Source organism: Populus euphratica, unplaced genomic scaffold, assembly GCF_000495115.2.
Source record: "Populus euphratica unplaced genomic scaffold, PopEup_1.0 scaffold2738.1, whole genome shotgun sequence".
Lineage (NCBI taxonomy): Eukaryota > Viridiplantae > Streptophyta > Magnoliopsida > Malpighiales > Salicaceae > Populus > Populus euphratica.
This window is the reverse complement of record NW_011502567.1, coordinates 4,530-18,876: the sequence shown is the minus strand read 5'-3', so window position 1 is coordinate 18,876 and position 14,347 is coordinate 4,530. Positions and strand designations below refer to the sequence as shown.

At 36.6% G+C, this 14,347-nt stretch overlaps 2 protein-coding genes across 5 annotated transcripts; both read right to left on the bottom strand.

The window, feature by feature from the left end:
* Window positions 1–2,453: 2,453 nt before the first annotated feature.
* LOC105119295 (uncharacterized) lies at window positions 2,454–6,104 on the bottom strand. 4 transcript variants are annotated; one of them, XM_011017419.1, is made up of 4 exons: window positions 5,998–6,082; window positions 5,433–5,521; window positions 4,264–5,009; window positions 2,454–3,037 (listed from the first exon to the last, which is right to left on the bottom strand). In XM_011017419.1, the coding sequence occupies exons 3-4, from the start codon at window positions 4,821–4,823 to the stop codon at window positions 2,629–2,631; spliced, it is 969 nt and encodes a 322-aa protein (XP_011015721.1). In that variant the 5' UTR covers window positions 4,824–5,009; window positions 5,433–5,521; window positions 5,998–6,082; the 3' UTR covers window positions 2,454–2,628. The 4 variants fall into 4 exon arrangements, with proteins under 4 accessions (XP_011015721.1, XP_011015720.1, XP_011015719.1 ...); XM_011017418.1 differs by lacking the exon at window positions 5,433–5,521 and having other exon boundaries at window positions 5,998–6,104; XM_011017417.1 differs by lacking the exon at window positions 5,998–6,082 and having other exon boundaries at window positions 5,433–5,991.
* A 2,122-nt stretch (window positions 6,105–8,226) lies between these two features.
* On the bottom strand, window positions 8,227–13,269 carry LOC105119294 (delta(24)-sterol reductase). Its single transcript, XM_011017416.1, has 3 exons — window positions 13,133–13,269; window positions 9,342–10,613; window positions 8,227–9,016 (listed from the first exon to the last, which is right to left on the bottom strand). The coding sequence occupies exons 2-3, from the start codon at window positions 10,587–10,589 to the stop codon at window positions 8,573–8,575; spliced, it is 1,692 nt and encodes a 563-aa protein (XP_011015718.1). The 5' UTR covers window positions 10,590–10,613; window positions 13,133–13,269; the 3' UTR covers window positions 8,227–8,572.
* Between the last annotated feature and the right edge of the window lie 1,078 nt (window positions 13,270–14,347).

Here is a 14,347-nt window from a genome sequence, read left to right as displayed (position 1 = left end):
AAAACGTTAGATGCGTACCATTTCATAATTGAGGATATTTAGCTTCTCAGGTCTGTTCAAGATCACCTTTCTGGAAATTGAATCCCCTTCAAACAATACCTGTTTTTATATATATATATAAGAATCAACATCGCAAACCTTTTTTTTTTTTTTTTTTTTTTTTATATATATATATATATATATATAAGAATCAACATCGCATGAATCATAATTCCAAATTAGGACCGCAGACACATCAAAATGCTTGACAGAACAAAATTACTTTGGACTGTACACGAAAAAGCTTGTCATATTTTTTATATATATTTATTCAGGAGTACGAATATGCAGATCTGCTCATCATTCTCATTTGTAAGTCTTGTAGTATCTTGAAGAGTTTCCAAACAAGGAAAAGAAAATGAAGAATAACATATATAACCAAAAATTCCTCCCCTTCTGATAATGTGTTTGGAAAAAATGGCCTAATCACAAAAAAAATACTCCATGATCGTAAACGCCATTTAATGTATGTGAGATTATGTTTCCTGCAACAGGACTTTGCTGCATAACAACCTACAGTAACTCCAACACATACAGCAAGCAAACTAGTGAAGGAAAAAAAATAACGGAGAGACAACATTACCTGATTGAGCTCCTTTCTGTAGCTGAAGAGGGGAGACATATCAAAGTCGTGTCCTTCACTTTTGCAATAGATGATCTCAATCGTTAATGGTGTAAGACCTGTTGGAGTGGGATACAATATAGGGAAGTGCTGTATGTAACACAGATATTCAGATCCTTGTCTTCCTTCCCATGTGTATTTAGTCTTAAGCTTCAAAGGCACCTTAATGAAGAACATATTTAAGAGCAATGGTATGAGGTAGGTATATTAGCTAATTAATGCCTCAAGTTGGCTGATGGGTTGAACTTATCTTTTGTTCTGAAGATTCGCTACTTTGGTGTGAGACATCTCTGGAGCACTCCCCTACAAAAAATAAGCTTGTTATCTGCATTAATCATGATGAAAACGACAGGCCTTATGGGTTCGCACTGGCACTACACTCACTAGACAAGCAATTACGTGTTCAATATCCTCTGCATTAATTTCATTTGAGGATAGTTCAGGGTTTGGTGAAGGAAGGGAAGTGGGGCTGTGTGGTTAAGATTAACAAGCGCACAATTTTCAGTGCTCTATGGAACGACATTGATCTAATTCCAGACCTGTCTTTGGAGTGGGGAATTTAATGCATTCAGCTATTTGGAGATAAACATACTCGAAGTGGAGAATGCCGAAAGTGGAACTCATAATGAGCGCACCCATTTCTGCTCTTTCGGTATCTGTCTGCGACTCAAGTTCATTTACATTTCGGTTTTAGAACAACTGATTGCTGAAATGGGGTGCTTTTCGCATCTTTTATCCAGCGTCGATGCTGGAAGAAGTGGATTATCTCTCTCATCCAGTGTCAACGTCGGAAACTTGGAACTGAAAAACCCTATTTATTTATTTATTTTAGAGGTTAAATATATTAAATTAAACTAAATTTTTATAAATATTTCAAATATTCATAAGTTGAATTTATATTATTAATTTTTCATTGATTTAGAATCAATAAAATAAAAGAATTAATAATAAAAAAAAACATATAAAAAAAATTAAACTTTAAACAACAAAAATACTAGTCACACCAAAACATAATAAATTGTGAATATGAACTTGAATTGAACCATTGCAGCTCTACAATTTTTACAATAACATCACCGATGTCAGCTACAAAAAGCAACAACATATCATAGTAGTACAGCACCTCCAACAATGAACAAACAACTAAGTAATGTATAAACTTAAATTTATAACAATTACTTAATAATGAAAACTCAAGAGCTATCAATAATGACTTGTTTACCAATTAGCTACCATCTGATCAAACTATCAATAATGACTCGTTACTTCTTAACATTCATGGCTAAACCAACCAGCTTTGAAAGAGGAGAAAGACAATAAAATAGCTTAGTTAATTATAACTTAACAAGTTAATTTAAAATATTCATGACATAAATAAAATCTTGGGAGAAATGTCTCAAAGAGGAACAATCAAACTGAAAATAACTTGAAAATCAAATGATGAAATTGAGGGAAGATATGTGTTAAGGATCTGAAACTAGTTAGCTGAGAATGCAGCAACAAAGGTTAGACATATAAGTCTTTTCATATCTTTAACTCTCGTCAAAACACCCCAAGAGAGTTAAAAATCGTTGTCAACTCCTCCCATCTCTTGTAAAGAATCGATCGCTTTAGGTTTTAGACTTTAGAATTAAGGTTTTGATTTTTTTTAAAGGTTTGATTAATAAAAATACGGTTAACGTTCGTCAAAATCAAGAAAGAGTTTGTGGTTTTAGTTTGTTAAAACAATGTCAAGAGGAGACTGTCGTCATTGAGTTAGAAAATACATGCAGCGGTATTTTTAATTATGTAATGAGCATTTGAAAGGGGTCTGTCTGCATGTGTTTTATCACACATGGAGGTAAAATCCATATGATGGCGTGGCGTGATTCAAATGCAGTTTTGTAGAACATTTTAAACAACGAAAACCCTAATAATTTCCACCACTTGCGGATGAACGCGAGAAAATGTTTGAGGTGCGATTACTCTTAAGATCCTGACAGCATCTGTTTTTTCAGATCTTTAAGAGGGCCGGGTCCTCTCTCCTTCTCCTTCTCTTTGCTACATTTACAACTGCTTTTGTTCAAGTTTGTACCACACTCGAGGCATAAACCTTTGCAGCTTGGATCACAGATAACATCAAGGGTAATTTCTACATGCACCGTATCTCGGAGGGGCTTTGAAATATCAATTTCCTTATCTTCAGGAGGGAAGTGCAACCGGTCGTCCCACTCGATTGAAGCTTCATCACTGTCTTCTTCCTCAAAAATTGAAGATTTCAATTTATCATTACCAAATACTTTTCCCATATTGATAATCTCTGGTTCTTCCACGGGTTCTTCAGATAGTAAGAGAGAGAAGTTGGAGAAAATGCCCTCAGCAACTGGCTCTCCACACCTTCATCATAAATGATAAACAAGAGGGTTCAATTACAGAAGAATGATAAGGAAGCACTAAGTATGTTGTGAAACAAAATGCAACATAAAATTTGGCCTACATGGGAAGATTATGTATGACCTGGAAAATTCTTGGCATCAAATCAAAAGATATTGTCATATTATTCTCAACCTTTTGTCAATACTTTTAAATGAAGTTCAAGATGAATACTAACACCCATACCTGATGCGGTCAGACATCAGAGGTAAACAAGAAAATTTGATGAACTGGTTAGATTGCTTTTTCCAGAAAAGTCATGGGTCTTTAATAGCAGCTGCTGTTTTCCAGACAAGTCATGGGTCTTTAATAGCAGCTGCTGCATGAAAATTCCAGCAATCGCTATCCTAAAATATACTCTCACATTAAGTGCATTCAACGAGCAAACATGGTCAAGATATAAGCTACTTATCTCATGCATAACCTACAAAATTCTTGCCAGCTTAGATCAAACAGTGATGATGCCTGGATCTACATTTTCTTTTCTCACAAAGACTACACTCTACTAAAACCAAAGAAATGGCAACTAAAACTTGGCGATAGCTAAGAAAGTAAATCAAAAGTCTTGATCTTGGTTGCTGCACAGTCCATTTACTAATCATACTGTCATATGGTTGTATTATTCATAGAAACATTAAAGCTGGTAGTTCTATCTGGGGCTGGTGACAAAATATATCATGAATAGCAATTGGTCACAACTCAAAAGTACAACATTTTGCACTTTCCCTAAAATATGGTCACACAGCTGTCAGACTCATTGTGAGCGGCATACTTTACAGCCCAACTCTATGATAATTGTATAGGAACACTACACCACCACATTAAGAGGAGCAAAAAATTGATTTTTCCGCTTTTGAAAGACTGAAGTCATTATTTGTAGCTGTAGCTTTTCATAGATGCTATAATAAAAATCACACAAGAGACATCCAGATAATTCTAAAAATAGATATGTTGAATTGGTTGGATCGGGGCAAGAATTTCCATGAAACCTCTAACAAATTTAATCATATGCAAATAATTTCAAACAGCCAACACAGATAATCATTCTCCTAGGTAAATCTGGAAACTAAAGAAAAAAAGAAAACAATACTGCAATATGGTAGAAGCAAAAAAGAATTTTAAAGAGTGCACAAATACGCAGGGAAAAAAAGTTAAGTCCACTGGAAAACAAGGATCAGAAACTAAAATACCTGTAGCAAGCAAGAGTGATGACAGTTTTGATGATCCCATCTAGCCTCAACCTTTTCTTCTTCTTTGTCACGTCAATGGAGATCTGAACAGGAGTTCCAAGAGGGTAATCCTTCACGGCCTTCGTGACACGCAATCCCATTACTGAAGCCCTTGATTTTGAAATCTCAGTTGAAAGTTTTCCTAACCCAAGCCTTTCTAAAGTTGTACAGTACTCCACATGTGAAATTGAAGAATTTCTCTTGTAAATAATAGCACCTTCCCATGGCGATTCCATGTCTTCAGTGTCTTCTTCCTCTTGATCATCCCAATTAAGAGATAAATCAGTAAACTTCTGACTGTTAGAGTCCACTGCATGTCTTGCAGTAAACCTTATAATACTTTGTGATTTGTTTCTAAAAACATCACATGCACTCTTTCTTATACCCCTTGAAATTTTGCAATCAACAACAGAAAAGCTTGGATTTGATAGAGAAATTTTTTGGGAGAGCAAACCATCTGCTTTAAATTGGTTAATGTGGGGGGATAGAGCTATAGGGGATGTGAAGTAGACAAGTGACATCTTGGTTCCCTATACTCAGCTAGGAGAAGTTCTATTTGAGAAGAGATGATGAAGCTCTTTTGTTTATTATGCAAACAAATAGGAGAAGTATAAGAAATGCTCCAGATAATAGTCACGCAATTCTTGATCATAAGAGTTGGGAGAAATCAATACGAACTAGAGGGAAGTCAAAGGTATCGACTAAATCTGCAAAAACAATGAAAAACAGTTTAGACTGAAAGACATAACAGAAAAAACAGACTAATATTCTACACGATTCTAATGATCTATTTAACACAGGCAGCTTCTATTTAAAAGTTTTGAATACTCAACATATGGAAGTACATGGAAAATATGAAAATAAAGGGACAGCAATAAGATATTTTCGTATAACATCAAAGCAACCAAAGAAGAGGTGAAGGGACAGAACATTTTAAACATACTGCTACATGTATCTTGATGGTCTGCCTAACGGTTACAGTTTGTAACATCTCATAACATAATCCTCTCAAAGTTTTAAAATATGAAGCTCTACCATAGGTTAAACATAATCACAAAGAGTGATAAAAGCTATAGTGCATGGCTAGCAAGAAAAGGACTGAGATTGAAGTTAGAAACCAACAGGCTTACATGGGATTTTAGTGTCCTGAATTGCTGTCCAGTTATTTCAAAATCTCCACTTTCGAACTATATAATAGAGAAGGTGAATGGCTGCAACGCTGCACGATGATTTACGAGGCTAAAACTACATGCTTTATTCAAGACCATGCTCAAACCGGAAAACAAAACAAAGAACCTAAGTGCTATTCTCTGGGTAGTTATAAGCAAATCTGTCTGGCCAGGAAAAGACACTGAAGCCTTTAAATTGAAATGATTAGTAAATAGCAAGAGTTAACATAAACCTCAACAGAATTTGTACTCGGAACATTCTTACAAACAGCTTATAAACACAAAAACTAGACCAACAAAATGCAATTACATCTATCTATAAAAGTTTTGAGAGAGACCCAGTTTCTATAGAGACCAAAAAAAGAAACCCATTACACAGAAAAATGGTTAAATCAGGGAGGGAGCAGCAAAGAAGTAACGCTTGTTCACATATTACAAACATGTAGTAACAGTTCAAGAGTGAGCGAAATTGACAGGTGCAGCAACATAGACACCATAAAGAAGATTGTGTGACTTAGCTACTTACGGTGACTAAATATCAGCTTCTCGTGTTGAACAAAACTCAACTCGGTTACAAATTGCAAGGGACAGGACGGGAATGAACTGAATACAGCTCTGCTGTGTAGCTTCCATTAGATTAGATTAGAGCCAATACTTTGTTCTCATCTCGGCCCAAGTCTAGTCTACAACTAAAAAGGCCGAAGATGGGCCGAATGTGCAGGCTGCTAAATACAGAAAAAGATTGGTTTAATCTTAATTTTAATCCCTAAAATTAAGATTGCTTACTATTCGCCTGCTCTTCGTATATTCTAATTTATTAGATTAAAACATTACTTAATGCACTTCATTCGTTGTATAACTCCCAGTAGTCTGGAGCATCTTTGCTGTGTAAAAACCTTGCCTCCACTTGATAAACCCACAAATGCCAAAGCTACTAGCTATTAACATAATTAGGTATTAATGCCAGCCCAAAGATCTCGATTCGAGATGGAGCTAATAGTCTAAACATCAAACACCGCTACAGAAGATCAACAGACCAACCCCTCGAGCATCATTGTGGACAGAATCAAGCCATCCCCATGGTCCATTTTAACAAAGTTTCACGCTGGTTATTTTAAGATTCGCCTATCTCTAGGTGGCCGAGCTTTGTTATTCAAGACACTGGTAATTTCACCAATTGATGCACAGACCCTCTGCACCATATGTTGCGCTGCTCCACCCTGCAGGATTTCTTGTGCTGTGGTCTCTTGCTTTCCGAATCCTTACTTCAATTTCTTTTCTTTTCATATTGAGGCGCATGTTTTTCTTCAAGGTGGTGGAAGCCGAATTCTGGCATCGTGTAGTTAATCATCTGTTCGCTCCGCTCCCTGGATTTCTTGGCTTCTTTTGCTCCAATCTGCATGCTCCAACACTGTGTCCTACCTTGTTCTTTGGTGGGTATTTGCGGTTCCGATAGCGGCACTTGATGTTAAAATTTATGGCCAGTGGTTCTCTAAAGGAAAGAGGTTTCTGTCAACTTTTGAAAATCCAACAAGCCAGTTATCAGTAATTGGAAACTTGGTTGGTGCTCAAGCTGCAGCTAAGATGGGGTGGAAAGAGGTTGCTATTTTCTTGTTTTCCCCTGGCATGGTCCCTTATTTGGTGCTGTTTGTTACACTTTATCGCCGCTTATCTGATGGTGACAGGCTTCCAGCCATGTTTAAAATGTGGCCGAGACGTTGACCGACTTTGGAACTATCATACAGATCTTATTCGTCGAAACTTATAATCCTGTGTCAGGACCTAGGAAAGCTGCATGAAATCATTGAATACTAATAAATTATATATAAGAATATGGTGCAGGGACCATGAATTAGGGTTTGGTTTTGTTTTTTGCTTTGATAAGTAGGACAAAACCGTACAACCAGTGAAGGTTTGACTATATTAATTTGATTCTGACTGTAGTTACGCTGATCGAAACTATATATCTAATTGATTGGTCGTCGCTGTTTAATTACAAGTTAGCTATTCAGTTTCATTCTCATTCATAACTAGTTTTTTCTTACATGTGAAGCGGATTTGTAGACCTAGCCTCTTCAAGAGATATCTATGAGAAGGTTCAGCGTTGCATGGTGGGCTTAATTGCACGTTCCCATTGACTGTCCAAGCTCTCGCTTCAAGGGATTATGCAGGGGAAGTGAAAGGAGACGTTGAAGATGCTTTAATGCTTCTCCTTTCCGGGACCTCCATCGTGGTCTCACTTTGACAGTATTTATAGAGCAGTCATGAAGTTGATGGGCGTGGAATGGAGGATTGTTGAATAAATATATTAACCACCCACCATAAGAAACTAAAATCTAATTAGAAGCCTGTCTAAATCAACGCATAAATCACGTGCTTTTCTTATACATGACTTGATTTGAATACAGATTTTCTCTTGCTTTTCTAGGTTTTCAGCTACGTTGATGGCCATCTCAAGCTGGACAGGATCCGTTAAATTGGGATAAGAACTTAGATCGTGGGTGGCGCTATGGGTATACCGTTAGTGACCATTGACCTCACCTTCTCATGGTAAACTCCATGATTAAGCTTCACTCCTCAAAGAGGAGAAAAATACAGACTGTTGCTTGCGAGGAAAATATTCACAAGCAAATCAAATCGCTTGGGGTTTTTCAGTTGCAATTAACTCTCTTTTCTTGGAATTATTTTTTTCACAAATAATTTCGTTTGAATATACTGTTCAGTTACCGGCTGGAACAGAGAGAGAGGGGAGACCAGAAAATAACATTTTCACTTTTGAGTGAATCATCTTCATCTCTCATTTCTTCTCTAGTGCCAATTACAACTCCACTCAATAAAGCCAACACAACGGTAACCTAACCTGACTAGACGCGCTCCCCAAGCTGCACAACAGTTGCCAAACAACTGATGCCCCTTTGCAGGCTGCAGCAGTGAGAAGCGGTCTACAGTCTCAAGACTATCTAGAACACGAGTACGATTGGAAACTACCATCCAAACAAGAGTCTAATCTATCAGCGACAACCAGAAAACGCAAGAAACAGCAAAGAAAGAAATGCTATAGTTTTCACATTTCCAAACTTCACTTCAAAATCAGTCCATTATTAACCAGCCTCAGCATAAGCAGTCTCAAGGTGGGCTTGTTCTGCTTCCTGCACCTCCTTCTCCGTCTTCCTTCCTTTCTTGGATTTGTAGTACACGCTCATGAAGGTTCCCACAGCTCCATATTTCTTCCTGGCGTGTTCATAGAGGTCAGCATCAAACATCCTCCAGAATTTCTTCTCATTCAGCTCAGACACTGCATACTGAGGCTGGAAGCCGTGGTTTTCTATCAACCAGTTCTCCATTCTGCGAACTGCATCTGCACCATCGAACACCTCACCCCTCAACACTGGTCCAGGTGAATAATACACCCCAACATCGGTGAACATCTGTGCATAGGATGTGTCTCCCTGTCTGTGCTGATGCTCAAACCCTGGCTCAGGATACACCATAGTTTTCACAGGAAGCTTGAACAACCTGTGCGGACAAAGCCAAATGGGATATACCTGGAAAAATCAACAACAGTCAGGTCAATGTTTAAGACACTCAACCCTCATGCAGTCATTTTACATCCTCATGCTATTATGTATTACAATATCAAACACCTGCGATGGTCATGTCCTCTCAAATAGTTTCCTTGCCCAGAGCCCACAAGAGTTCCCAACCAAAGCTAGGATGATACAAGGTTGACTTAATTTTTCACTCAAATCAATCATTTGAGGAGATTACTTTTAGCATATGCCAAGAAAAGATGGGAAGTAAAAATTATCCAAAAAAAAAGAAAAGAACTAGAGCTGTAAAAAGAAAAGGAACAGAGGAGACCAAGGTTACCTCCATCTCACGGTCGACCCATTCTAGGGCATCCCCAACCTTGTAAAGAGGAACAAGCATATCCTGAATGACATGCATCTCATGGTAATAGTTTCTGATTGCTTCACCTTGAGTAGCCTTGAGAAGAGAAACCTTTGGAGGCATCATCCAGCCTAAGAGAAATCTAAACCACCATTGGTCACCAAATGGAAGTATGAGCTTCCCCTCCCAGTACAAACACCTTGTGTGCCTGTGATAATATTCTCTGGTTGGAATGTACTCTACAAACTCCCCTTTCTTTAGGGCTGTCTGCGCATGCTGATAGAACCACGGTTTAAACCACCAACCAACATTGTTTATCACATTTCCCTTCTTCTTGGCCTCTTCTTTGGAGGCATATCTCCCTGTCATCATCACACCTTCGGTAGAGTTATAAATCATAGTCTCCACAAAGTCTGGAACCTTGCTCGGGTTATCCTGATCTCCATCTCTGGGTGCAAACGAGTCTATATAGGCCTGTGCAAGTTCTTTCAGATTACCCACTACAGGTTTGTAGGTCAGCCTCATGTATTCTTTAACAGGAATAAGCTTGATCTCAGCAGAGACAAGAAGCCCAAGTGTTCCCTGAGACCAAGGGATGGCATAGAAAAGATCAGAGTATTCATTGTCCTTGGTGGCTCTAACAACCTGGCCATCTGCCAAAACAATCTCATAAGCCACAACTGTGTCAGAGAACAAGCCATAGATGTGAGAGCTACCTTCAATCCCATAACCATTAATTAGCCCACCAACAGTGAGATCATCAAGTTCTGCAACCACTGCAAGGGAAAGATTCATTGGGACACTTGCCCTGCTAATCTGTCCCATATTTACAAGTGGCTCAACTCTAGCAACCATTCTCTCCCTGTCAATTTCAAGGATATTACAGAAAGCTGATAAATCGACTTCAAAGTGCCGAGCCCGTTTATAGTCAACATTCCGCATTCCAACAGCAATCCAGGGTTTACGAGCAGTGCAAACAAGACCATCCTTGGATGGATTCCTCTCTTTGAGGCGTTTCACCACTTTTTTAACATTTTCATCATGTTCCTTCTGACGCTGTTTGTAGGATTTCATCTCTGATTTGACATCCCCAAGGTAAGTGAGAAAGTAAAGGGTGAAGGAGATTGGGAGAACAACAAAAATAACTAAGATCCATCTGAACCGGACAAAATAGTCTACCCACACCTTCTTCCTCTTTGGGCGCAGGGGGGCCTCGAGATCGGACATTGTGCTTCAGGAAGACTCCTTTCACTGCACAAAATATATAAACATATAGAAATTGCTTAAATTCACATTCAGGCTCCAGGCCTTCAAGATGAATAAAGTAACATCAGTAAGGATTCTGGGACATTAGCAAAGAATAGGCAGCAAAAAAGAGCACTAAAGTTCAACAATTTCTGCATTCCACTTAAAAATAAAATTTGGGAAAGGTATTGATGACAATGCATCAACATCATATACTTCAGGGAACCACTAACCACAACTGTTACACACGACAAAATGCATGTAATAAATCTAATGTGTTGCAGTTTGCACTGAAGAAATGAAAAGGGTTATTGAGTTAGTCAATAGGATGAATATGAAATCAATCAGGTCTCTTCCAAAATTACAGTTGTGTAGGGACAATTGCATCTCTTAAGAAACAGTATGTGAACCTTTTGATGCACATATTGAAGCAGAAAATGTTCTTCAAAGAAAGTTATACTGCAGAAAGCTGTAGTTAAAAACATTACACAGCATAGTAGTAGGTAGTCATAAGGTCAACGGATGGCATCATGAGTAGAGAAAGATAGTATCTTAAGGCACCAGTATCCAAAACATGCAAAGCACAAAGCCTGAACCTTTAGCCCCAGCAAAACATGAGTCAGTGAGAAGCCACAGGGATTTCCATTATGAATCTCCAACAAGTACAATGGGTGAACTAAAAGTGCCAAAGTCTAACCAAGATAAATAAGTATGCCCTGGGTCTGTGGCATACACCAATCCCTCCCATTGGAACAAATACACTTGGCAGATTATGTTGAAAAGCACATGCTAACTTCGAATGTCAAGAAAAGAGAGATTAACACACAAAAGAAGACATAGGAGAAGCTGATTAGGTGTAGCATAAAAAAGTTACTTTAGACATACAATGAAGGCATGCAGATGGCCCTGTCTTTACTAAGCCTTAGACAAACTAAAAATAATAGCTAACATTAAGATACCATTGACAATGATGCTCAGCTTTATCATCTACCCAACTGAAGGGAACAATATAAGAGTGACAAAATTGAGTTCACATTAAAATTAAAAACACCATTTCAGAGGAAGTTTCCAAAAGGGAAAAAAAATAAAAATAAGCTCAAACTGCAACCTATAGGTTAATTAACAATCACTGGAAAAAACCTGTTTGAGACTGTTCATATCAAATAGGCAAATTGAACTACAACACTATGCTTGTTACGATTAGGCAAGATCCAGCTAATATTAATTGTTAACAAAAATCGATTTGCTGTGTTAAAGATTGCTGAGTTGATAAATATTCTCGTTTGGCACAAAATTTCAACTATGAAGCTCAACACAAATTTTTTTTAAAAGTAGAAATAAAAACCTAATTCGCAGATTTGGGAAAAATTGGAAATAGAAGAAAATCTCTCGGTTTATTTACTTTACAACCTTTTTCTTAATTATTTTAAATTGTATGCCACATGGCTGATATTTTCCACCTGGCTACGCTTTAACATAGAAAATGGATTTATGTTTACAATTGAGATAAGTTGGTGTGTATATATATATATACAATGAGATTTGCTAGGTTGAATTTGCAAAATCATCCGCACATGGTTCAATAGTCTATAATAAATCTCGCATGCAACCTAGACATTGCTAATTATCCTTTTGGATCTACATTGCATTTCCTCACTGTGATCTGCTTCACATTCATAACCTCAATGTACCTCCATTCGCCTTTAAGGAACAGAATTCATACCATAGAAAGCACAACGAGCAACATTATAAGACCAAGATTTAGAAGATCTAAAGCAAATTATCTTCAACTGCATAATATTAAATATCATATGCTCACTTAGAGACCCGAAACGCACATTTCTTTCAGGAAATCAAGATCTTTTTGACAAGATCACAGAACAAAAAATGAAAGAAAACGTTGATCTGAAATGGAACCCCTGGGTTTAAAAAACACTGCTAAATATCAGATCCACTAACTATCAGATCGAGTTCAACGGGTATTGCGAATTTCTTCAAGCAAAATGATGACATGGTACAAAAGGCACTTCCAGTAAGCCCAATCTTCTAAAAATGATTCCACCAAAGAAAGGCACTTCCACAGCTAAAGATGTGACGATTTTTCACATGAAATTAACAAAGTACTTAACTAACAAGAAATGAGACCTGCCAAAGAGTAATAAGAGGTCCGATCTACCCTTAAAATGAAAAGATTCTGGACAGAAACTAAAATTGAGCGCGAGAAAAATAATTAAGGAACAAGAACAATAACTGTCTAAAAGGTTTAAGTTTCCTTCATCTTCTCTGCAACCAAACAGAATAACCCACTTGGATGACACTCACCAGAAACCAGAAAAATAAAACTTTCTAGTCATTTTGTTTCAGTGAAAAGGAAAAATGTAGCTTTTAACACATGACACGAATCCAATACCTCCCTTTTCCAACGGATTCCATCATTTTCTAAAAATTATAGCAAACAAAAACGCTGAAAAGGGACCAAAGAATCAAAAGACTAAGATTTTAGAGAAGGAGAAAAGAAAAGCTACCTGAAACACAGTAGGCTCGGAAATGGGCAGATGGGGACCGGATTGAAGCTCGAGTGATTAATATAGTGAGTGAAGTTTACTGGCAAGTGGTGAGCAGAAACAGGGTGACATTTTACTTAATAAAACAAAAATAACAATAAAATAATATTTTCCTTTTCTTAAAAGAGAAATACTAAAGAGAAAGAAACAAGAAAAATGAAGATATCGAAGACAGATCACAAAAACAACCCGAAGAGATTCGCTGGCTGTCACGTTGGACTCGCCCAGACAGACTCGCCACCATGTGACGACCGTGACAGTTATTTTTAAGAGTTCTTTGTTGCAAACATGCACTAATGAAGCATTAACCCCCACAAAAAATTTAATATTTAATCTTTCTCTTGCTTTAGAAATACTTTAACGGAAAAGGATAGCCGGAAAAAGATGATTCGATGTGACCCCTTATGCAGCTAGGTTCAATTAATTAAATGATGGTGATTTTTTAGATTATTGATGCGTTTGAATTGCCAAAGGAGAGGGAGGTGGACCGACCAATATAAAAAGTGAAATTCGAGAAGGAAGGGATTAGATTGACATAGATGGGCACTTTGCACCATCTCCGGTAAATATTGTTTTTAAATATGTTTTATATTTTTAGATAATTTTTTTTATAATTTATTTTTATATTAATATATTAAAATAATATGATAATATAAAAAATAATTTAAATTAAAAAATAATAAAATCAAATAATACCTTAAACACGTAATAAAATCTTCGGCATTTCAAACACATATTATTTCCAATTTTCTTATTTTCTTAAAAAAACTATTTAAAAAATAAATCAAACTTTATTCCTCTACAGTAATAATTGTTTTGTTTTTTTTACAAACTCTACGCTCCATTTATAAATTTTCTATCTTTATACAAACTCTACAATTAAAAATAGTCATGCACGTGTTTTTGAATTTACCCTTTTTGTTTTTTTAGAAAACAATTACAGGTTTTAATTATAAGAAAAACTAATGTTTTTTATTATAAAAAATGTATTTTTTATTATTAATAAATACTTTTTTCATTGAAAAAAAAATATACATGTGATTTTATCTTAAGGAAATTGACGTAATTTTTTCTTGTTCCAGAACAGTTTTAATTTCAAATCACGTAAATAACTCTTTTTACTTGTAGAGCTTATATAAGAATACAGTACTTGTTTAAGTTTAATTTATTTTTTAA